Source organism: Cetorhinus maximus, chromosome 3 (genome assembly GCF_964194155.1).
Source record: "Cetorhinus maximus chromosome 3, sCetMax3.hap1.1, whole genome shotgun sequence".
Lineage (NCBI taxonomy): Eukaryota > Metazoa > Chordata > Chondrichthyes > Lamniformes > Cetorhinidae > Cetorhinus > Cetorhinus maximus.
This window is the reverse complement of record NC_135881.1, coordinates 89635540-89661372: the sequence shown is the minus strand read 5'-3', so window position 1 is coordinate 89661372 and position 25833 is coordinate 89635540. Positions and strand designations below refer to the sequence as shown.

General features: G+C 42.5%; 1 protein-coding gene across 2 annotated transcripts in view; it reads right to left on the bottom strand.

The window, feature by feature from the left end:
- Positions 1-25833, bottom strand: part of LOC144678765 (tyrosine-protein phosphatase non-receptor type 3-like) — a 252812-nt gene that overhangs the window by 95136 nt on the left and 131843 nt on the right. For both annotated transcript variants that reach the window (XM_078538644.1, XM_078538642.1), the window contains 4 exons: positions 23788-23811; positions 22632-22866; positions 19504-19587; positions 17845-17901 (listed from right to left, as the gene is read on the bottom strand). In XM_078538644.1, the coding sequence (XP_078394770.1) occupies positions 17845-17901; positions 19504-19587; positions 22632-22866; positions 23788-23811 (400 nt within the window). The remainder of the gene's footprint in view (positions 1-17844; positions 17902-19503; positions 19588-22631; positions 22867-23787; positions 23812-25833) is intronic.

Here is a 25833-nt window from a genome sequence, read left to right as displayed (position 1 = left end):
TTTCCCCTGGCTGGGAGTGTCTAGAACCAAGGAACACAGTCTCATAATAAGAAGTAAGCCATTTAGGACCCAGGTTAGGAGGAATTTTCTCACTCAGAGAGTGGTGAATCTTTGGAATTCTCTAGCCCATTGGGCTGTGGAGGGTCAGGCATTGAGTATGTTCAAAGCAGAGGTCGACGTTTCTAGATAACAATGAGATCAAAGTATACAGGGATAGTGCAGGAAGATGGCATTTAGGTAGATAATCAGCCATGATTTACTTAAATAGCAGAGCAAGCTTGAGGGGTTGAATGGCCTACTCCTGCTCCAATATCCCTATGTACCTTGAGAGCAGTTAAGAGTCAAGCCCACATTGCTGTGGGCCTGGAGTCACATACAGTGAACCAGATGTGTTTTCACAAAAATTGATGATCGTTTCGTGATGAGACTAGTTTTTAATCCCAGGTTTTATTAATTGAATTCAAATTGTATGGTGGGATTTGAATCCATGCCCCAGAGCATTAGCCTGGGCCTCTGGATTTCTAGTGCATGACATTACCACTATGCCACCATCTCCTCACTTCTGTCATTAAACCAATTTTTTATTATATCGGATACCGGCTCTCTATTCCATAAGCCTCAATTTTGCTAACCAGCCTTCTCAAATGTTTTCTTAAAAATCTAAACAGACAACATCCATCTCATTCTTTTCAACCTTTTCTGTTACTTCACCAAAAAAAATCAATTATGATTAGTCAAACATAATCTGCCTTCTACAAATCCAAGCTGGCTCTCCTCAGCTAGCTAAAACCTCTCCAAGAGCCAGTTGATTTTTTCTCCTGATTATTGTTTCTAAAGCCTCACCCATCAGTGATATTAAACTAACCAGCCTGTAGTTGCTAAGACTGTCCTTAGACCCTTTCTTGAATAAAGGTGTCACATTAGTCACTTCCAATCCTCTGGCACTTCCCTCACATCTAGGGAAGATTGAAAGATTAAGGTGAACCATTCCGAAATCTCCACTCCCACTTCCGTTAAGAACCTGCAATACTAGCCATCCAGACCAGGCAACTTATCTATCCTAAGCATCATCAGCCTTTCTAGTAGCTCCTTCTTTTCAATTTTCACACTACACATTGTCCCTACCATCTCCACTTCCACCAACATTTTGTCAGATTCCTCTTGATCAGTAAACATCGATACAAAAACTCACTGGGTGAAATTTTTCGTGCCCGTTAACATCGAGTGTCATGGCAGGCGTGAGTGGACAATATGGTGGGAAGGCCAAAAATCGATTTTACAACGTTGTGAAACCAGTTTGCAATTGTCCGCACCATCCGTCAATGGTGGGCCGCGTTTCCCTCCGCCGCAAGTCAGGAACTTAATTTTAATGCATCTGCATATCATTATAAGTCCTGCTCGCCATAATCATACACCATGTTGGATCATCAGGACACATGTTTCACAACAGCATTTATAATGCGTGCACCTGGCAAGCTGCACTTCGAAGGGAACTTGGAGGTGAGTGCACAGTAACGCCGTGCAGAGCTTGGAAGGGTTGCCTGTTGGACCTCAAGATTGAGGTATCACACATTCAGGTGAAGGCACAGGCAAGTCACATTTTCTTAGCTGCCTGACAGTGTGGTGCAAGGGCAAGGGCTGCACTGTGGTTGAGGCAAGTTGAGTGGGGGGGGGGGGCAAGGGCTGCATTACAGTTGATGGTAGTGCACAAACACATGCGGGGGGAGGGGGGAAGTAGGGCTGGGTGCGTTGAGTGAGAGGGAAGTGGCCACACATTAGGGAAACCTTCTACAAAGTGACCATTCCTCTGCAGTTCAGATGCAGCCACATTGACATGCTTGAAGTCGGGCCTCTAGCTTATCTGCCACTCAAGCAATGCAGAGGTCTGAAAGTGCCACCAAATGCTCCAGAGCTTTTCGCTGCTTGGGCACATACTGGAAACTAATGAGCGTTTAAATGGACCGCAGAACAATTGGATGACTGGGCACATTGTACAAGCTCCTTGCAGAAGTTGGCGATGGAGCAGTCACTGGTGGGGGCGCTCACAGCCCATTGCAATATCATCATTCAGGTTTGGGTCAGTCTCATCCATGGTTCAAGCTAACAGTGCAGCCTTGCAGTGTGGGTTAGGAGAATGCCTGCGCCTGAGCTGAGAGCACAGCATGCAGTCCAGTGGGCAAAGCTGTCGCCATTCGGTCAGGTAGAGTGGGGTGGAGGTGGGTGGAGTTTTGGGCAGCCATGCAGCACACTAAACTCTGGCCATCCAAGTGGTGGTGGCCAGCACTCTCTGGGATGCGTTAGGGGGCCTTCAGACTTAACCAAGAGAGATTCTCAGTACATCCAAGCTAACCCATGCGTCTCCATCTTTCATACAGCAGAATGAATATATCAGGAGCATGGGGCCTGGTGACCTAGCTGTATGCCTTATGGCTTACAGAGAGCGGAGATGAAGGAGAAGAGAGTAATGGAGACACCTGGCTGGGCAGAGGGAGGAACAACACTCTCAGGAAGGGGGGCTGGGGCTCCCGTGCACGCAAATGAAAAGTCACAGCGAGTCGTCGCTGGTCAGTGCCTCGCTATACCCGGGTTTACAGACAGCGCTTGTCATTCCTGCAGATGACCGTGAACCAGTGTCACCGAAGACTGTTCATGTCCAGGGAACTGGTCGGTCACATCTGGCACCTGTAGGATTTGGCACCACGGGGTTATGGAGAGCATCCACTGCCAGTGCCCGTGAAAGTGACCACGATGCTCAATTTTTATGCCAGTGACTCCTTTCAGGGCTCCACAGGTGACCTCTGTGGATATCAGACGCCTCCACACAAAAATGCATCCATTAGTTCACAGGTGCCATCTTTGCGAAGGCACACAACTTTGTGCATTTCACCCAGGATCAGGAAAGCCAGGAAGCAAGAGCGCTGGGATTTGCCCAGGTCTCAGGTTTCCCACAGGTGCAGAGTGCAAATGGCTGCACTCACATGGCACTCAGATCTCCGTGGCAACAAGCTGTCAACTACATCAACCACAAGGGTTTCAGCTGGTGTGTGACCACCACAAAACGCATCCTGCAGGTCTGTGCATGGTACCCAGAGAGTGTCCATGACTCCTACATTCTCAGTCGGTCTCAGATCCCTGACATCTTCCAGGGTCTAGAGAGGCTGCAGGGTTGGCTCCTCCGGGACAAGGGTTACCCACAGAGGACGTGGCTGATGACACCTGTGCAGCGGCCTCCAAGTGCACCAGAGAGAGGGTACAATGAGGCTCATGCTGCAACTCATGCCTTGGTGGACCAAACCATCGGAATGTTGAAAATGATGTTCCGGTGCCTGGACTGGTCCGGTGAAGCCCTGCAATAGAGTCTACAGAGGGTGTCACACATGGTTGCTGCCCACTGCGCCCTTTACAACCTGCTGCTGCAACAGGGAGAGGAGCTGACTGAGAAGGAGATGGAGGAGCTGCACGTCTCCTCCAATGAGGAGGATGTCGATGGGATTAAGGATGAGGAGGTCCTCGAAGGCGAGGATAATAGCGATGAGACCACTGCACTGCAGACAAGGTGGGTGCGCTTAGGAAGCCCTCATAGCTGCTATAATCGTGGAGGATGATGACGACATGCAGTGAGGAGACACCATAGATCCTCAAATTGCATCTATGATTGTTTGACTCCTGTCTCGATGATGGCAGCCCACGTACCCTCTATGATAAGACTCCTGTCATGGAGATGCAGAATGTCCATAGTCCCTACATTCCAGGAGGATGATGATGACATGCAGTGGGGACACTCCATAGATCCTCACATAGCTGATGTGAATGTCTGACTCCTGTCTGGTTGATGGCACCTCGCTTGCACTCTGTGAACAGGGTCATATCCTGGAGAAGCAATGGGGAAACTTTAACTTCTCCTGATCCCATGGCACCCTTCGTGAGTTGTACACTTCAGGACTACACTGTCACCAGACACAGCTGCTGATGAGAGGGGGGGCCAGCCGCACCTCAAAGATGCTGAGAGCACACAGAGAAAGTGACGGAACTCTGTGCCGCCAGCCCAGGACATTCTGGCAGCAATGATGAGCCCCATCGAGGTGCAGGCATGGCTGATGTGACCAGTGGCAGTGAAGGTGCACCATCAGTGTGTTGGTATGGTTGCACAAAGCATAGGGAAGAGGTCCTGGACTGAGAAATCTGTCTTTATCTTGTGCAGGGACCAAGGTTTCACATCTGAGCGACACAAACACTGCTCATCAGAACAAAGAGCCATAGGCAAGGAGATGCTCTTGGGAGTATATTAACAATGCGAACATTATGTACAAGTGATTAAGACCTGTGTCTAGGCTGTGCAACTACATCTTCTTAACCTTCCTAACCTTGCCTCTACATCTTGGTGCATCCCCAAAACCCACAGTGGAGGCAGAGGCAGCCTGCTGACTGCTAGGCCCTGTCTGCGATGACCTTGACGGGTGTCCTCTGGAGGGGCAAGACCTGGAGGGCCAAGACCTGGAGGGCCCTGGCCTGCTTTCAGTGTACTGCTATGTGGCACCCTCCTTGGCCTATGTTGCTGGATCTCCTGGGTCACAGGAAGAGGGGATTCGGATAGGCCAGACATTCCTGGAGTCACCTGGGTGGATGGCCCTGGGGTGTCGAGCTGCTGATCCTCTCCTCTATGGGTGCCTGAGGGCCCCTGGCTGATTCCTCTAGGAGAATGGGAAGCTGGAGTGAGACTGAGCTGCCCTGTACCCCTCTCGCACTGACATTGTTGGAGGCCAACTGAGGTATAACCGAGTCCAGAGGCTCGTCATCTGACTTGGACCTAGCAGATTTCTGGTCTCCAGGGGTCTTTCAAGTGCCGGGAACATGGGAAATTCCTACCGCTGCCTGCTATGGATCAGACAGTGTGATGTGCTCACCAGGCTGTGACCCAAAGGCTACTTTAAAACTTGGTCCCACCGAGGGGTATGTCTCTGCGCTGATAGGAGGATGTGGATGAGTGCTGTGATGGGTCTTCAAAGAGGGTTTCTGCAGATTCCTCTTCTGAGGTGCCTTTGGGGCTTGAGTCGAGGAGCTGGGCTGTGGACTCCCTCGGCTGCTTCCCAGATATGCCGGCGAAAGCAGTGAGAGATAATTAGTGCATGGTAGTGGCCTGTGAAAGAGGACACATCATTCATAGCATGGTCATCTGATGGATGTTGCACTGCTGGATCCTTACTTGGTAGAGCACCACCGACCTAACCGTCAGCACAGAAACAGTCCAAATATTCACCAGCCAGCTGTATGAGTCCATTTTCAAAGTCTTTGAGGACCTTGATTTCAGGAAATCTTCCACCAGTCTGCGACTTCTCCCTTTTGGTGTGTGCCAGCTTGTCCTGTATGAATAAAGATGGGCAGAATGTAAGCAGGACGCCTGCCAGGGCAGATGATAAGTATGCCTGGGCTGTGTGGGTGGTGAGTGTTCCCATAGACGGGATGAGGACAATAAATGAGGACAATGAAAGTGTGTGAGAGAGTGAATGGTGATGTTCCTTGATCAGGCAGTGAGTGAGGTTGCTGTGGATGTGTGAAGGGTTTGAGTGTGTGAGCTGAGAGTGATGAGAAGAGTGACTTAACCTGGCGGAATGGAGGAGATCATTCATCCTCTTTCGGCACCGGGTGGCTGGCGTTGGCACTGACCACCTCCCAAGGCAAATTGGTGATGTTGCTGCCCATCCTGCAGCCAGAGCAGGGGTAGAGGGCATCACGGTGGGCCTCCACAGTGTCCAAGAGGGGTTCCAGGGACACATCACTTAATCAGGGGACTGCAGTCTTCTTGCCTTTCAGGGCCATGTCTTCTGTGCAGCAGTCCTGGGCTGGAAGCACTCAGGAGTCCACGTGGCTGCACTTTAAAAATGAAGCAGCGAAGTGATGGTGTGGCAGGCAAATCAGAGGCCGCCCACCAGCAAAACAGCATGTTTCACAGGAATGCATGATTAATGAGGCTGGACTGGGACAATATGGCGTGAAACCCACCATTGCGGCCAGCGGGTAAAACGTTTTTTCTCACCCGCTACCACACTTAATGCAAATCTGGGATGATTCCGCCCATTAAGTAATCTAGCTTGCCCTATACCTTTAAGCATATGTCATCCTTTTTGTCCCTAATAAGATCAACTCCACCTCTTACTACCTCCTTACTATTTACATGCTGGTAGAAGACTTTGGGGTTCCCTTTAACATTGATTGCCATTCTATTCTCATACTCTCTCTTTGCCAATCTTATTTTCCTCTTCACCTCTGCTCTCAACCTACTCTATTTGGCCTGGTTCTCGCCTCACATGGATCATATGCGCTCCCTTTTGTTTCATCATAATTTCTATCTCCCTCATCATCCAAGATGCCCTGTTTTTGGCTCCCTTACCTTTCACCTTTTTTGGAATGTACCTAGTCTGCATTTGAAGCATCTCTTTCTTAAAGATCACCTTTTGTTCCTTTGTAGTTTTTCCTGTCAGTCTCTGGTTCCATTTAATCCTGGTCAGATCTCTTCTCATTGCATTCAAATTAGCCCTTTTAAAATTTAGAAGTTCTACATTACATTGTTCCTTGCTCTTCTCCATTACTAATCTAAACCTTATGATACAATGATCACTTTTACCCAAATGCTCCCCACAGACACCTGGTCCACTTGGCCCACCTCACTTCCTAGCACCAGATCCAGAAATACCTCCTTTCCAGTTAGGCCAAGAACACATTGATCAAGAAAGTTCTCCTGAATACATTTTAGAAATTCCTACCCTCCTTACTCTTTATCTAACATTATCCCAATAAATATTTGGGTAACTAAAGTCCCCCAGTATCACCATTCTATATAGTTCTTACACATCTCTGATTTCCCTGTAGATTTGTCCCTCTATCTCTCTCCCACTATTTGGAGGCCTATAGAATACCCCAAGTTGTGTGATCTTACTTTTTTTGCTTCTCAACTCTAACCAAATGGACCCTATCCTTGCCCCCTCAAGGATCTCCATTCTTTCCAACCCTGCAATGTCTTCCCTAATCAACTGCTACCCCACCTCCCCTTTTTCCTTCTGTATCTTTTCTGAACACTTTATTTCCTCGTCCATTAAGTATCAAGTCCTGACCATTTTTAAACCATGTTTCTGTTATTGCCGCTACATTACATTCCCACACAGCTATTTGTGCTTGTAGCTCACCAACTTTATTCACCACACTTTGCTGGTTTACATTACATGCATTGTAACCCTGTTTCTGCATTCCTCAGTCTTTCTTAGTCTACTCCCATCTAATAAAATGATACTATTTCCTTCTCTAGGAGTGTCCAACACTCTCACTTAATGCACCTTACTTTTCTTTCCTACTTTTGCTCTGCCTATTTAGTTTAAACCCTCCCTAACCACACTAGTGAACCTCCTCTTGAGGACACTGGCCCCAGTCCTGTTGGGGTGCAACGCCTCTCTTTTGAATAGGTACCTTTTGTCCCAGAACTGATCCCAGTGCCCCAAGAATCTGAAGCCCTCCCTCCTGCACCATGCTTCAAAACAGGCAATGATCATCTCTATCTTCTAATTTCTACTCTGGCTAGCGCATGTCATTGGGAGTAATCCAGTGATTACTACCCTTGAGGTCCTACTTTTTCACTTCCTTCCTAACTCATGAAAATTTGACCTGAGGACCTCAATACCTACCCTCTCCATGATGTCCTTTATCCTGGCACTGGGAGGCAATGCAGGACTCATGATGACAGTGACAGAGCCTGTCTGCTCTCCCTAACTATGGAATCTCCTAAAACAACAGCATTTCTAAACTTTGCTGTTCTGTCATGTACAGTCCCTTGTCTATTGGTGTCATGGTCTGGGCAGCACTCCTTCAGGGTATTGTCCCTCCCAGCAGTCTCTAATAATGAGTATCTGTTTGGGATAGGCACTCACTCTGAAGCCCCTGTACTTCCTGCCCCTTCCTACTCTTCTACATGACCACCCGCCTACTATCCTGAACACACAACTGCCTGCGGGGTGACCACCTTCTGGAATCAGGGTGGCCAGTTCCTGGGAGTTAAATTAAGGGACTCTTTGACATCTGAGCCGAGGAGGGTGCTGGGGGTCAGTGGGGGCCTGACGAACCTGTGAGACTGAGGAGGGGATGGTAACTGGTGAAACAGTTGAAGCGGGAGGAGAATGCAGGTGGGCCTCCTCAGTTAGCCTCAGCAATCCGATTCCACTTAGTTGTGTTCTGGGGCTCCAGCCATAATCTTCATCCATGGGCCTACTGCAGAACCAGCAGTGACCACCACGCCTGGTGGCACTGCTGATACTGGAGAGCTTATGGCTTCTGATTGGCTGGCAACTCTCGGAGGTGGTACAACTGCCTTGTAGGAGAATTTCCTGCAAGAAATTTCCTCTCCAGGAGCTGGGAACCCCAAAGGCAGCCAGCAGACTGGCTGGGAGTTTGGAATACTGTGACATGCATAACTGAAAGATGAAGTCCTATTCCTTGGGCTTCCGTTGAGTTTCATTCAAACAGTGTTGGGCGACAGAGAATCACAGAATCTTTACAGTGCAGAAGGAGGTCATTTGGCCCATCCAGTTAACACTGGCTCTCTGAACGGGCTTTCTACCTAGACCCATCCCCTGCCTTATCCCTATAACCTTGCACATTCTCTCTTTTCAGGTAGCAATCCAATTCCCTTTTGAATACCTTGATCGAACCTGCCTCCACTATCCTCTCAGGAAGTTCATTCCAGGCTCCAAACACCCTCTGGATGAAAAAAACTTTCCTCACATCACTTTTACTCCTTTTGCCATTATTTTGAATCTGTGCCCTCTAGTTTTTGATGGTCCCTTGATTAGCAGCAGTTTCTCACCATTTACCCTGTCCATACCCCTCAGGATCTTGAATACCTCAGCCTTATTTTCCCCAATGAAAACAGTCCCAGCCTCTCCAATCTATCCTTATAGCTACAGTTCTTCATCCTGGGAATCATTCTTGTGAATTTCCTGTGTACTCTCTCCAATGCCTTCACATCCTTCCTCAAGTATGGCACCCATAACTGAATGCAGTACTCCACATGAGGCCTAACTAGTATCTTATACAAGTTCAACATGAGCTCTTATACTCAATGCCCAAAATAATAAAGCCTAAGATGCTATATGCTTTATTAACTGCTGTCTCGACATGCCCGGCCATCTTCACTTACGTGCATATACACTGAAGTCTCTCTGTTCCTGCACCTCCTTTAGAATTTTTCCTTTATTTTAAACTGTCTCTCCATATTCCTTCTGTGAAAATGAATCACCTCACACGTCTCTGTATTGAGTTGAACTTTCTCTGCCACTTGTCTGCCCAATCCAACAACATGTCTATATGTCCTTTAGAAGTCCAAGACTGTCCTCATCACAGTTGACGTTTCCAATCTTCGTATCATCTTCAAATTTTGAAATTATACCCTGAACACCACAGTCTAGGTCATTAATATATATCAGGAACAGCAAGGGTCACAACAGTGACCCCTGGGGAACTCCACTACAGACCTTCCTCCAATCTGAAAAGCAACCATTTATCAGTACTCTCTGTTTCCTGTCACTCAGCCAATTTCTTATCCAAGTGCCTACTTTCCCTTTTATTCCATGAGCTAGAATTTGGCTCACAAGTCTGTTGAGTGGCACTGTGTCAAAAGCCTTTTGAAAATCTATATATACCACATCAATAGCGTTGCGCTCATCAACCTTCTCTGTTACCTCTTCAAAAAACTCCAGCAAGTTAGTTAAACATGATTTTCCCTGGCTTTCTTTAATTATCCTGCACTCTTCTAAGTGATTATTATTTTTTTCCCAAGCTATAATTTCCAGAAGTTTCCCTATTACTGAAGTCAAACTGACTGGTCTGTAGTTGCCAGCTTTATCCTTGCACCCCTTTCTGAACAAGGGCATAACGTTCATAATTCTCCAGTCCTCAGGCACCACCCCTGTGTCTAAAGAAGACTGGAAGATTATCACTAGTGCCTCTGCAATTTCCACTCTCACTTCCCTCGGTAGCCTTGGATGCATCTCATCCAGTCCTGGTACCTTATCAATTTTAAGTAATAATAGCCTTTCTAACACCACCTCCTTCTCAACTGTAAATTCTTTGAGTGTACCAGTTACCTCCTTTCTCACCTCAGCCTGGGTAGCATCTTCTTCCTTTGTAAGGACAGATGCAAAGTATTTCTTCGCTATTTCTCCTGCCTCTACATGCAAGTCCCCTTTCTTATCACTCATCAGCCCTACTCTTTCTTTTACCACCCTTTTATTATTTATATACTTATAGAAGACCTTGGGGTTCCCCTTTATGTTAGCTGCCAGTATTTTTTCATGCTCTCTCCTTGCTTTTCTTATTAATTTTTTCACTTCCCATCTGGTCCTTCTCTATTCAGCCTGATTCGCCATTGTATTTTCTACTTGACATCTGTCGTTTCTGCACTTCTTCCTTTTCATCTTCACCTCTACCTCTCTCATCATCCAGGGTGCTCTGGATTTATTTTTCCTATGTTTCTCCTTCAAGAGAACATACCTTGACAGTCCCTGCAATATTTTTTCTTTGAAGGTTTCCCATTTCATAGTCACCGTCTTTTCTGCCAACATTTTATTCCAACTCACTCGACTCAGGTGCATTCTCATCCCATCAAAGTTGCTTTCCCCCAATTAATTATCCCTGCCCTGGATTGTTCTTTGTGCTTTTCCATGACCAACCTAAACCTTATGATACAAAGGTCACTGTCCCCTAAATGTTCTCCCACTGACATTTGTTCCACTTGGGCCAACTCATTCCCCAGAACCAGGTCCAACAGTGCCTACCCTCTCGTTGGACTGGAAACATACTGTTGCAGAAAATTATCTTGAACACATTCCAGGAACTCGCCTCCTCCTCTTGTCCCTTTGTACTATTCCTATCCCAGTCTATATTTGAATAATTGAAGTCCCCCATTATAATTACTCTACAATACCTGAACCTCTCTGTAATTTCTTCGCAAATTTGTTTCTCCGCATCCCTTCCACTGATCGGTAGTCCATATACTACATCGATTAATTTTATTCTACCTTTTTCATTCCTTACTTCTAACCAGAGAGATTCCATCCTTGACCCCTCTCAAACATCCTTTCCTTCCTGTACTGTAATGCTACCTTTAATCAATACTGCCACTCCCACCCTTTTCTTCCTTTCCTGTCTCTCCTAAGCACTTTGTACCCAGGAATATTTAGCACCCAGTCTTGGCCTTCTTTGAGCCAGGTCTCTGTTATAGCAATATCATCATAATTCCATTTGTCAACCTGTGCCTGTAGTTTACCAATCTTATTAACCACACTCCGTGCATTCACATAGATGCACATTAGCCCTGATTTATTTTCCTCCTTACTCTGATCCCCATCCAAAGACTTACTATTGCCTACTCTAATTCCATCAAACTCTCCACGTATTCTATTAACCTTGATACCACTCTCTGATATATTCTCTTCATCAGTTAATACTTCTCTACTTCCCACTGCAAGCTTTTCTCCTCTCCACTCTGAATTTCCACTCAGGTTCCTATTCCCCTGCCAATCTAGTTTAAACCCTCCCCAACAAGACTAGCAAACTTCCCATGAGGGCATTAGTCCCAATCCTGTTAAGGTGTAAACCAACCTTTTTGTACAGGTCCCACCTGTCCCAAAACTAGTCCCAATGCCTCAAAAATCTAAATTCCTCCTTCCTACTCCATTTCTCCAGCCAGGTGTTTAACTGCTCAATCTTCCTATTCTTATGCTCACTAGGACATGGCACTGGGAGTAATCCTGAGATTACTGCTGTTGAGGTCCTGCTTTTTAATTCCCTTTCTAACTCCCTAAAATCTGCTTTCAGGACCTCACCTCTTTCCTGCCTATGTCATTGATCCCAATGTAGACTACGACCTCTGGCTGTTCACCCTCCTCCCCAAAGAATGTCAAAGAAGTCAGAATGGGAGTGGGGTGGAGAGTTAAAAGGCAAGTGGCTGGAAATTTAGGGTCAGGCTTGCCAATTGAACAGAGATGTGAGGCATTGTAAGGCGGAGGAGCTTGATGGTGGATGGGAACTTGTTGGGCCTGCATTCAAGGAAGAAGTGAAGGGTTCACAGAGTGTCCTGGTGGGGGATGGAAGTATAAACAGCCTGGACATTCATGGTGACAAGATGATGGTTAGGGACAGGAAACTGTTAAAATGGCCAGGGCAACAGAACAGTCAACATCCAAGAGGAGAAAAAATAGTTAAAATAGGGAGAAATCAGTTCCTTGGGGCAAGAACAGGTTGAAATAATGGGTATACCTAAATAGTTGTGTGTGGATCTTGGGAAGGAGATAGAAGCAGGCTGAGAAAGGTTGGGGGACTTTGAGGTAGTGAGGTTAGATTTCCAGAGTAGATGAGATCAGTGATTCTTTAGGAAATTATTGCTTGATGGTGGGTTCATGGCTCAGGAGGAGCTAGGAAAAGATGTCAGACCTGCTGTTCAGCCTCACAAGAGAGAGGTTTGTTTGCCTGACAACAACAGTGTCAGCCTTGTCAGCAGGTTTAATGACAATCTCAGGCTTGGATCACAGAGAATAGAATGCTGCAAGTTCAGAGGGAAGTAGGTTAGAGTGAGTCAGGGAAGCAGAGAAATTGAGACAACTGAAGTCATGCTGGCAGTTCCCAATGGCAAGATCTAGAAAGGGTGACAGGTAGAGGGAGGGGTCCAGGTGGAATGACAATTCTGAACTTAGGAACTGGGGCAGGCTACTTAGCTCCTCATGGCTGTTTTGCCACTCAACAAATCAGGGCTGATCAGCGACCTAACTCCAGATATCCTCCTTCATCCCATGTTGCTTAATATATTTGCATAACAAAAATCTATCAACCTCACAGGTTTAAAATTAATTGGCATCAATTGGCATTTGCAGAACAGCTTCTGCCATCCTTGTGTGTAAAAGTGTTTCCCAATTTCACTTCTGAAAGGGCTGAGTCTAATTTTTAGACTATGCCCTCAGGACTCTCTACCCCATTCTCCTTAATATCTTGAAAATTTCAATCCAATTACCCCTTAACTTCTTAAATTCCACGGAATACAAACTTTGTGTAATCTCTCCTCACAATTCAACCCTTGGAGTCCTGGAAACAATTTTGGTAAATCTGCATTGCAGTTTCTCCAAGGTCAACATATCCTTCCTAAGATGTGGTTCCCAGAACTGCTTACAATACTCCAGGTGTGGTCTGATTAGGGCTTTGTGTAGCTGAAGAATGACTTCTACCCCCTTGTATGGTAATCCTAGAGAGATATATAAAGGTCAGGATTCCATTAGCTTTTTATTGTTTTATATGTGTTCAAGACATGGTCTAAGTACATGAACCCCCAAGTCTCTTTGCAGCTCCACTGTTTCTAGCTTTCCACCATTTAGAAAGTATGCTGTTCTATCCTTTTTAGGTCCAAAGTGGATGACCTCAAACTTACTAACATTGAAATCCATTTGGAGGAGTTTTGCCTGCTCATTTAATCTATCAATATTTATTTGTAATGTGATGCTTCCATTTGCATTGCTTACAATGCCTCCTATCTGTGTCTTCAGCAAATTTGGATATGTGGCTTTCCATCCCACCATCTAAGACATTAATAACTATATGAATGATTGAGGTTTGAATACAAATCTTTGTGGGATACCATTAGTCACATCCTGCAATTTAGAGCACCTGCCCATCATCCCATCTCTAACTCCAGCCACTCAGCCAATTTCTTAACCTGGTCAATAATTTACCTTCAATTCCATGAACTTCAACTTTAACTAAACAGTCTCTTATAAGAGATTTCATCAAATGCCTTCTGGAGGTCCAAATAAATAACACCAATAGCCATTCCCTGTCCACTACTTTAGTGACCTCTTCAAAAACTTCAATCAGGTTCATCAAGCATCAACTACCCTTTACAAAACAATGCTGTCTATCTCTGATCAGCTGAAAATTTTCAAGGTGTTCAGTCCCCTATCTTTAATTATAAACTCTAATAATTTCCTAACTGGGCTATAATTCCCTACTTTCCAACTCCCAACCCCTCACTTCCTCAAATAGCAGAGTGGCATGTACAAATTTCCAATTGAAAAGACTCTTCCTGAATCAGAAGAACCTTGGAAGATTATAGTTAGGGCATCTGCAATGTTCTCATCTACTCCCTTTAAAACCCTGGGGTGGAAACCATCCAGTCCTGGGGTTTGTCACACCTTAGTGCCATTATTTTTGTCATTACTCTTGCTTACATTAATATTGGTCACTGATTCAATATTAGTTTCCTTGGGATGTCCGGTATGCTGACCTCTTCCTCTACTATAAATACTGATGCAAAGTAATTATTCAGCCTGTCCAACAATTCCTTACATTCATTGACAATATCATTATCAGTTTTCATGGGGCTGACATTGCTCCTGACCATTCTATATTTCCTAATTGTAATTTTTTTTGTGTTGATCTTGATATCCCTTACAAGTGTTCCTTTTAGTAGTTCTTAATATCTGTTTTGTCATCCTTGGTACGTTTCCCAGTCACCAGGTCTGTGCTTTTTTTTTGCATTTTGGTACTTTTATAGTTTTACGGTGTCTCTTATGTGGTCTCTTAACTCTTTAGTTGTCCATGGCTTGCTCCTTGGGGATATAAATTGGCACTGTAAGACACTAAATTCTCTTTTGAACATGCCCATTGATCTTCTGTCATTTTACCCATTAACAGATTTGACCCATTTACTCTGGACAGTCTGTGCCTCATCCCATTGAAATCAGCCATACCTATATCTAGAATCTTAGCAACTGTTTCATGTTTCCCCCTTTCAAATACAATGTTGAGTTCAATCATATTATGATTGCTATTAGATAAATGTTCATGCACCATTAGGCTGTCAACTAAATCTGGTTCATGACTCATTAATAAATCTAATATGGCATTCGCTATGTTGGTCCTAGAACATATTGCTGCAGAAAACTTTTCCATTCACACAAGAAATTGACGTGCAAGCATGCTCATCTCAATCTGCAGTAAAGTCCCGCCATTCGGGGTGGTTACATTCCCGCGAAACCTCGCAAATGGCGAAATCGCGAATGAACACGCTGTACAATGGAAGTCAATTAGGTAGGTTCTAGCAATGCTAGCAGCATTGGTTTATGCAGTTACTGCACAGCAAATCGTGGTATGCAACAGATGGGGGGAGCCTCTGAGTTCAATGTTGTAACAAAAGAATCCAACTACAGACTCATCAGCTCTTTTAACATCCAAGAAATGTATTGAACATTTTAAAAAGAGGCAATCCTCATCGAAGAATAACATGAATCACCTCAAAACTGGCAGACAAAATCGATGAACATTTCAAAATCGAACAGAGCCATTACTGCAGCTCTGGACCGAAAGGTTCGGACATTTCCAAGTTAATCTCTCTGTTTGGGCTGCGCTTCAGCTGCAACCATTCTAGGCACCGTTTCTCACTCCTGTTGGAAAGGTGCTTAAAAAAAAAGAGAATTAAATGTCCATGGCCAGGGCTAATGGGAGGAATCCGCTTCCAGAGGCTTTGACACCATCACCCTGTTAAAACGTGTCGAGGTCTCTACTCTGTCATGGTTGCCATCTCCTTGGGGAAACAGGAGAGAGGGGAAAGAAAATGCGGATAAATGAACAATTGCTCACACGGTAGGCGTACCAAGTACAAAGTGCAGGTAAGAAAATGTGTGAACAAGGAAGTCGTGAAAGGCAGTACTTTACTGTATATGAAAGTTAAAATCTTTCATTCAAATCACTTTGCCTTAACTGTGTGCCTGTCTAATCTCTACATTTATATAATCTATCACTTCACATTTGCTATGAGGGAGCCTGTACACAACTTCCACTACAGTCTTAAATCCTCATCTATTTCTTTATTTGACCCATAAAGTCTCCACTGTCTGCTTCTCTGTCACTATTTACAATCTTACCAGTTAAGCGATTTCATCTGTAATCCCAAAAGGTACTCCTCTCCATTTTTTTATTCTTTCCCTTGATGTGGGTGTCACTGACTAGGCCAGTATTTGTTACCCATCCCAATTTTCCCTAATAGTTCCCAGCCCTGATCACCTTGCAGTCATGAAATACATTCCAAGTTGAATTTGAACCTCAAATTTATTCAATTTGTTTCTTATACTCTGTGTGTTTGTATAAAAAACACTTGTTTGGGTTACACACCTTAACTTATCCTTCTGCTCTAATATTTTACTCACACATTTATTATTTCTCTCTTCTGGTTTAATTACTTTACATCTTTTAATTTTCCCTTTACCCATGCTGCCTAAAGTACACTTTTTGACTGTCATACTAATCTTGCCTCTTTCATTTATTTACCAACTATTATGTGTGCTACCTTTTCTATCTGACCCCTCCTCACCACCCCACCAACACCCCCCCCAACCCTACTTACAAGTTTAAAGTCCTGCTGAAAGTCCTGAAGCAGGAAGAAGGATCTGCTGTGCATGGGGAAAACTCCTGGCCAAAGAAGTAGATATAGAGGAGAAGGTGCAGGGAAAAAGAGCTCAGCAAAATTAATTGAGATTGGTATGTGCATTGGTATGAAACTGCAGCCTTTATTAAGGACTAACCATACAGGGTCAGAGGGGAGGTGGTCAGAGGGGATAGTAAAAACAAGACAACGGATAAGACTAGAAGGATGGGTGAGGTCAGAGGAAAGTGAAGGGGAAGAAGGATCCAGAGGCTGTTGTTATCTAAGAGTTGTTGAAGCTTGCAGTCCTTGATACCTGAAAGAAAGAAAATAGCTTTTTTGTTAAAGCACCAGACGAATCGAAGGATGAAATGGAACTGCGGTTCAGAACAACTCTGAAGGAAAGTGAGTTGGCGCTGCCTCATATGGCAGTGTATGATTTTGAACGTGGATCTTGGGAAGCGGTGCAAAAAAATAGTTTAAGGAATGCGGAATATCATGCAGACATCTGTAATCATGGGTGGATCCAAGACATGAAGAGTGGAATTTCAGTTAGAATTCATGAGGAGTAAACTGGAACCAGAGGCCGCTGATAAGGAAGGAAATGCAGCTATGAAAATAAGTTCCAGTGTATAGCTGATCAAACATTAAGGGGAACTGAAAGCAATGAAAGTGAGTAAGGTAAAAGAGACAATTAGAAATCCTTTTGGAGAGAAGAGCAGAACTCCGAGGTGAACCAAACTAAGTGAGCTGTAGTACAAGGATTATTTAATAGATAGGGAACGTTGTTCAACACAAATAAAGGCTTAATTAGGACAAATGGCTGAAAGGTGTCTTCTAGAATCACAGGGCTGAGACTGCTGTAGCACACAGTGTTTATTGTGGCCAAAGCCCTGTTCCACAGAATTAATTTTTTTTATAAGGAAGTTAAGGGACAAAAAAAGTAAGCAGAAACACTTAGAAACAGAAGCACAGCAGCAGGAAATCCAGCAATTTCAAGATCAGATTGCTGACCATTGAACCAGCAGTAGCTTGTTCAGAACCATTTAAAGTTTCTGTAGCCAGGAACTCTCAAAGCAGAGTGAAAAGGGCACACGTGGGAGGTGTAAAGATGATCAGGGAGTTGCAGGGGTAGGAATAGTAATTGTAATCACTCAGCAAGCAAGACTGGAATTTCAATTAGTTCCCTAGTGGCCCTTTCCTCATGCACTCTATGCCATTATACCCTTTCTTTTGTTCAAGACAGGAACCATGAAATTGTGCAGGAGGTCAAGAATTTTGCTCTATCCCTTTCATAACAAACTGACGCTGTGAAGCAGATATGTAAGAATTCCTTTGTTAGACATGCAGAGACTAAAAATAGATTAACTGAAGTTACTGAGATAGGCTTTACTCACCGGTGATCCTGGGCTTACTCTTGACACAATGAGGGGCATTTTCTGATCAACTCCACCCTGCAAGTAGATAGTGTGGGGTATGTGGAGAGGGGAGAAATGAGATGCTTCAAGATTATATACAGAATGTAAGATTTCAAGATATTCCATTTTCTGTTCAGAATTTACAAAGGAAATTTGTTGTTTATAGTTTTTATATAGTTAGAAAGATTTTTAACCATTACACTTGCACAGACTTTTCTTGCTCTTTAAAATATTTTTATTTAAAAGAATCCTGCTAGCATCAATATAGAAGTGGTTGGATGAAGTAGCTCAGTTCAGTTCAGATTTAGCTGAATTAGTAATGCATAACTAAAATTAAGGGCAGAATTTTGCCCTTGACGGGTGGGCTCCAGGAAGCCGACCCCCGTCTGCGATTGGGGCTGGACCACGATTTCACACTGGTCCGCCCAGCGTAAAACACGAGCTGCAGTGTGGTGGTTGGGGGGGGGGGGGGCACAAGCGCGAACTTCATGCATGCGCGCGAGTGCATGCTTGAAAATCTCTGAACAGTTTTCAAAATAAAAAATGAACATGTTAAAAATGTTATAAAACATGAACCCTCATGACTCTGTCACATGAGCAAGGACATGTTATTAAATAAATTTTAAAATTTTAATTTTATTTTTATTTGATGTTGGAAACCTCATCCCGTGGATGCGGTTTCCAAAAAATGCAAAGGCTGCTTGGCCTCTTCTCCTGCCCACCAACCGTATGGTTCGACGGGCAGCGAAAGATTTCTTCTAATTACCTTTTCAATGGCCCTAATAGGCCTTTTAATTGTCGGCGGGCGCACGACGGAGTAGACTGACTGAAACATCGTAAGAGTGCGTGATGATGTCGGGACACGATGCACGATGATGTAGGGGCGCTCGCCTGGCATCATCGTGCATCATTTTATGCTCGTTTGGGTCGGGCACGCACCTGCCAAGCAAAGAAAATTCAGCCCTAAGGGTTATACGACTGTCTACCAGAATTTAATCAACTTCTTCATACTGGTAGGTTCTGCGATAATGTAAAGGCAGTTCCATCATGGCTTATTGATTTAAGAAAAGATATTCAAATAGATCAACAAAGAGAAACAAAATGACATTAAAGTTATTATTTATAATTTAAAAATAGTTACAATGGTGCAAACATAGTTCCAATGCACTGTGTCACAATGTAGTCACAGTAAGTCTTGCCATCAGTGAATTACATTGAGCAAAGGACAAATAATTTGTGCAATGTGGGGATGAATAAAAATTTGAACAGCGCATCTTTAATTTATTTCCCAACAGTCAGATAGAGAGCAATGTGGCAAGGATTTATGGCCAGGTTGCAGGTGTTCTCTTGGCTTATAAAACAAGAAAAACAGGAAAACATTAATTTTCCCCACCCCAGGCACACACCCTATCAAAAAAACCGATAGAATGACTGATCAGAGAATTCTACAGAGCTAGTTCAGTTCTTATAACTGGATAGTGATAATTAAGAGCTCCTCAATTTCAACCCTGATGTGTGACTATGCCATTTCACCCTGTAATCTGGAATGATGTTTTTTGCATTATACACTTTGTTTCTATATTTTACTGTTTGTAGGATAGGAACATATGTAAGGAAAGTTACATTTATGCTATTTACCTTTAAGTTGAAGCCAAACCTTCCTTCTTCATCAGGTATCATTCGAACCCAAAGCAAGCCATTATCAGTGTTTACCGGATTAGTCTGGAAGTAAGAACAAGTCAACTTTATTATACAGGATTGAATGAGAGATACTATTATAGTCTCTCAATTTGCGCACTATACAATTATTCAGGTCACGCCTTGCAGTTTTATAGTTGGAACAGAACACCAAGACTCGATTGAGTGTACTCATTCCAACATATATAAATCAGGATAACACTGGGCAGGTGAGAGAGAACTGTTGCAGTTCTACTCATCATATTTAATCCTAATGTGAACATTTATATGAAACACAAATATAAATCACTTATACCTCACTAATACATTATCCACAGTATATTAACCTATAGTCCTACACTATACCTATGACAAGTGAACTAATTAAAACAGACACTTAGGAGAGCTGAACAGATAAAATTTGTCTGCTTTAATTTCAAATTGACTGTCATAGTGATGATCTTTAAAATTTATTTTTAAATAGTAAGCTCCTTTAGTTTCTTTCCTTCTCTCTGGTGTCTTCAATCACACACCAGATAGTCAAGAAGGCAGAAAGGAGACCCATTCAGCATCCTCTGTCAGCCTAAGCTCCAATCTGTCATTAAAATTCCAACAATGGTGAAGGCAGCAATCTTCCTGTTGTGGTTCATAACTGAGATTGGGAATTTGGTTGTGCAATTGGTCTGTTGTGTGCACTGATGTTCTAATATTTCACGTTACTTGGTCTTGCATCAAACCATAGAACTATTTTTACAAACACAACTACTGTTTAACAGACTCAATATCAATTAATGTAAATTATACCCAGTTTTACTTTATGTATTAAGTGCTTCTAGAATTTTTGTTATTTTGCCTAGTTCTTCCCACCATTTCCCTAACATCAAGACTGTTGAGCCTTATAGCTTGCTTGTTTTCACATAAGCAGCAGAACCTCAACGGATTTGTGTTCTGAAGGGTCAAATTAAATTTATGTCTGGCTATCCCTATTTGCTAAAGTTGAGCAGTGTTGTTCATGAGAATAGAGGTTAAGAATCCAGTTGCAAGATTGGGCTGTCTCTATGAGAGACAACTGCTGTAATACCATTTTTGCCTACTGGCTAATTAGCTAGAGCAGTAAAGTATTAGGTTCCTAACATTGCCATGTCTGCATCAAGATAAGCAAATTTAGCAACCCTTTGTGTTTTCAGAGAATGGACTTTGAGTGTGTGTCCATGTCATGTAGGGCATTGAGATTTTGTGTATTGGCTATAATTACTGCTTCATATGTAATAAATATGTCATGCTCTATGTAATGCAAATAGATCAATTTTAAGGATGCAACATTAAATAATTTAATAACCTGGTGCACAATGACAAATTTAGATTTTGCATTTTCAATGCAGTGGAATTAGCACCCTGTACATAATTAGTTGCAATGTGTCTAAGCATTCAGAAGACAATATAGTTTAATTATATCTATCCATCATACATCAAATTTGGCATGTGGAGTATAAGCTTCAGCAAAAACTTTCACAGGAACCTTTCCCCATTGGGCAAAATCAGTTTACTGCCTGTTGGACCAGTTACAGCTGTTTGTGGCACTCAGGTAGGAATTTCCAATTTTAAGTGTGTGGTACCTTGCCAGTCACAGATTTAGTCAATCTGGTGCACACATTGTAGTGAGAGTAATTAAAAAGTGTTAATTATTTTAGTTTCTTAGTATGTGCCTTTGCATTATTTGTATAATCCTTTCTGATATATGCTTTACTTACATATGGAGCACTAGAGCCCATCACCCGCCATCCCCCAATAGCTGCAAGCATATCACAGCAATTATACTCCAGGGTATTCATTCATACTGAATGTTAGAGAGTTTGATATAAAAGCAGCCATTATAATGCAATGCCAACTAACTGCTAATCAGGCATAACACTTCTCAAATATTATTAATTACAGGCCTTCTTATACCTTTACCACCCCCTGCTCACTTCATGCCTTTATACATCCAAAAAAGAGGTGAGAAATAAATCAATTTCAAGACACCTATGCACCACAGAAATAGCAAATCCTGGCACTCTAGGGAGTAAATAAAAAAATGAGGATTTGCTAACTTGTAACTTAAAGCTATTAATTTTCGAAATAAATTGAGTTAAAAGAAACTCAAAACTCCTCGTATAGCATGAGAGAAGACAGATTTCAGGTTGTCCAGAGAATTTTTACTAATGGACATTGGAAAAATTATCTACAAACTCAGACTGCTACATTTAACCAACTGCAAGCAGCTTGGTAGCTGTAGGATCAATACCAACTACAAACTTAAGAGTTTTGAAAGGCTGAGGAATTCAAGTGAAAGCTTAACCAAAGGTAATACTGGGCACTAAAAAGAAAAGACAAAAGGCAATTTGATGAGTAAATACGTTATTCTGAAATATCTGATTTTTAATGCTTTTATTTTGCTTAAAACCTTAATTTAGACATTAGAAGTGTTAGGTTTTTTTTATTCATTCATGGGATTTGGGCATCACTGGCTGGGCCAGCATTTGTTGCCCATCCCTAAGTTGCCCTTGTTCAGAGGGCATTTAGGAGTCAACCACATTGCTGTGGATCTGGAGTCACATGCTGGCCAGGCCAGGTAAGGACGACAGATTTCCTTTCCGAAAGGACATGAGTGAACCAAATAGGTTTTTACAACAATCGACAATGGTTTCATGGTCATTAGGCTTTGAAAAATGGCAGACAAATTATCTGAATTTTAAAAATAAATTAAAGTTGGCTTGCTTCTGTTTTTTCTTTCATTTGTAGTTCTGATGCAAAGTTTTCAGTTGGCCGCTTAGGAATTTAAGCCAGTCAGTACTGTCTACACCTTACAGGCACAAAAATGCAAACACATTATTTTACCATGCTTATCCATACCCTACAATGAGTGACAAAAGCAATATTTTAAATTTCATAAAAATAGGCTGGTAGATGTGGATCTAACTAGAATGATGGACAATTCATATTGCTGTCGGAGACTGCATTTTCCCATCAACTTTAATTGCTATGTAAATTGATATAATGATAGATTACACTTTACTTTTAAAATGAAAGCTGCATTTAGTTTTGCAAACCTGGTCATCGCAGTAGTATTGACAGGGGGCCGTTTCATCCACAATTGGTGCCTTAAATCCATAGGTCTCAAGAAACTGCAAGTCAACACCATCCAGTGGGTGAGAAATAGACACAGATAGGTGATCATCACTTGGTACAATTGTGTCTATGCCATTCACCGAATGTGTGAATGATCGCCGTTGTCTTTTGATGCAATGAGAGAACTGTTGTTGCATTTCATCCCCTGTAACTATCCTACAAACAAGTTAAAATAAATTAACATTCATGGGTTAGAAGACATTTAAGTTAAAAGCAATCATAAGGATCTAAGCCTAAAACTCATAATTAGGAAACATTTTACTCAAAATTCCTAATTTAACTCACATTATGATGCATCACATTGGCCAAGAACTTTCTGGATCAGAGTATTTCGTGGCATACTGCATTAATTAGGCTATTTCCTGCACCCTTCAACTTGGAAACATTTGCACTGTAACTTGCTAGTTAGTGTGAGTTAATAATATGTCAAGGGCAAAGGGGCATCTGAGGCCTCAGTGAATAGCAAGGCCAACAGTACATTTCCTTAACCAGTGAAACCTGGACACAAAGAAAGAGGGTGAATTAAAGTCAAATCAGATACAGGAAAGGAAATAAAGAGCAGGAAGAAAGATTGGATTAAGAGAGAGGGGCGGGGGGGGGGGAGGAGAAGAAACAAAGACAAAAGTGGCTTCATAAAATCTTTTAAGAATTTACTACACGCAGGAATGAAATTGAAAAGTTTAAACTGTTCCCTATCTGGGTCAAAAAGGCTAATTTGCACTGTATTAACAATTATCACATTGTTAAGTTCCAAACTTAACTCTCTGTGACAAGTTTATTAGCAATTATCATGCAAATTCAGCAATTTCATAAAAATGATTGGGAGGCTAAGGGCAAGATGCCATTTCTGTGAAGCAAACAATGAAGCTGCATAAATCAGCCAATAAATTCTGGAGATTCACAACTCACTGTGTTCTCTCTTAATCCCCTGAACTTGCTGGCCAATTTATACACTAATATCGATGTGCACGACTAACATGGTGTTATTTTTCAAACAATATCTGGCCCCCTACAATTTATACTAATTTACAAAAATACTATTTTTATGTTAGGTGGAAGAAGGAATAGCAAACTTACTTTGGTGATTGTTGTTCCTCTGACCTGTAAAAGAATAACTTGAAAATTACTTAACTCAATAATATGGTATACATACTTTGTGGTCATACAAATTTACCTTTATTATATTTGTGAAAGTAGAGACATTCTACGCTTTTCATAATCATAAAAAAAATTCTGTCCAGAAGCATGAGATATTAATCCAAATTTTATAGATGAAATTCTGTTTTAATAGAAATATTCCAAAACTCACTGGATTCCAAGAGGGTCCCAGCAGATTGGAAAACCGCTAATGTGACGCCGCTGTTCAAGAAGGGAGGGAGACAAAAAGCAGGAAACTATAGGCCAGTCAGCCTAACATCTGTCGTTGGGAAAATGCTAAAGTCCATTATTAAGGAAGAAATAGCAGGACGTTTTGAAAAGTTTAACACAATCAAACAGAGTAAACATGGTTTTGTAAAAAGGAAATCATGTTTGACTAATTTGCTAGCGGTCTTTGAGGATATAACAAGCGGAGTTGATAAAAGGTAGATGTAGTGGATTTGGATTTCCAGAAGGCATAAGGTGCCACATGAAAGGCTATTGCACAAGATAGAAGGTCACGGTATTGGGGGTAATGTATTAGCATGGATTGAAGATTGGTTAACACACAGAAGACAGAGAGTCAGGATTATTGGGCCTTTTTCAGGATGGAAAGACATAACTAGTGGAGTGCCACAAGGATCAGTCCTAGGGCCTCAATTATTTACTATCTATATTAATGACTTGGAGGAGGGGGCAGAGTGTAATGTATCCAAATTTGCTGACGATACAAAAATAAGTGGGAGGGCATGTTGTGATGAGGACATAAGGAATCTGCAAGGGGATATAGATAGGTTGAGTGAGTGGGCAAAAACTTGGCAGATGGAGTTTAATGTAGGAAATTGTGAGGTCATGCACTTTGGTAGGAAGAATCAAAAGGCAGATTATTATTTAAATGGAGAGAGACTCCAAAAAAGTGCAGCACAGAGGGATCTGGGTGTTCTAGTGCATGATACACAAAAAGTTATCATGCAGGTGCAGCAAGTAATTAAGAAGGCAAATGGAATTTTGGCCTGTATCATGAAGGGGTTGGAGTTTTAAACAGGGAAGTTTTGTCACAACTGTATAGGGTGTTGGTGAGGCTGCAACTGGAGTACTGAGTACAGTTTTGGTCCCCGTATTTAAGAAAGGGTATACTGGCATTGGAGGCAGTTCAAAAGAGATTCACAAGGCTGATTCCTTAGATGAAGAGGTTAACTTATCAAGAACAGCTAAACAAGTTAGGCTTTTATTCATTAGAGTTTAGAAGAATGAAGGGTGATCTTATTGAAACATACAAGATTCTAAGGGGCTTGACAGGGTAGATTTTGAGAAGATGCTTCCACTAGTGGGGGAATCTTGAATTAGGGGACATTATTACAGAATAAGGGGACACTCATTTAAAACTGAGATGCGAAGGAATTTCTTCTCTCAGAGGGTAGTGAATGTTTGGAATTCTCTACCCCAGAGAGTTGTGGGGGCTAGATCACTGAAAGTATTTAAAGAGGAGGTAGGTAGATTTTTGAAATATCAGAGAGTTGAGGGCTATGAGGAGCTGGCACGTAAGAGGAGTTGAGGCCTGGGGCAGATCAGCCATGATCTTATTGAATGGCGGAGCAGACTTGAGGGACCAAATGGCCGACTCCTGCTCCGATTTCATATGTTCTTAAATGTACTGCCATTTCTATTACTACTTACAATGAATTACTCAGTCAATAATTTTCCATCTCCATTTTGGCATAAGCAAGATTTAGTATAGGAAAGGTGTTTAACAAAATTAGTTTCAGCATATAAGTAACAGCTATTCTTGTGTTTCAAGGAAATAACTGACAGGAAAAATTAAAAGAGGGCACTAGAGACTTTGCAAATTCCAATCAGCTCATCAAAGATGAGTTAGGTTTCTCAAACCTACCGGAAGAAGTTTTATGTTTCAACTTAATAGAGAAACAAATAAAATCCAGTGTACATCAACATTTATTTCAAAATAATTTCACTACCCAGTGTTTC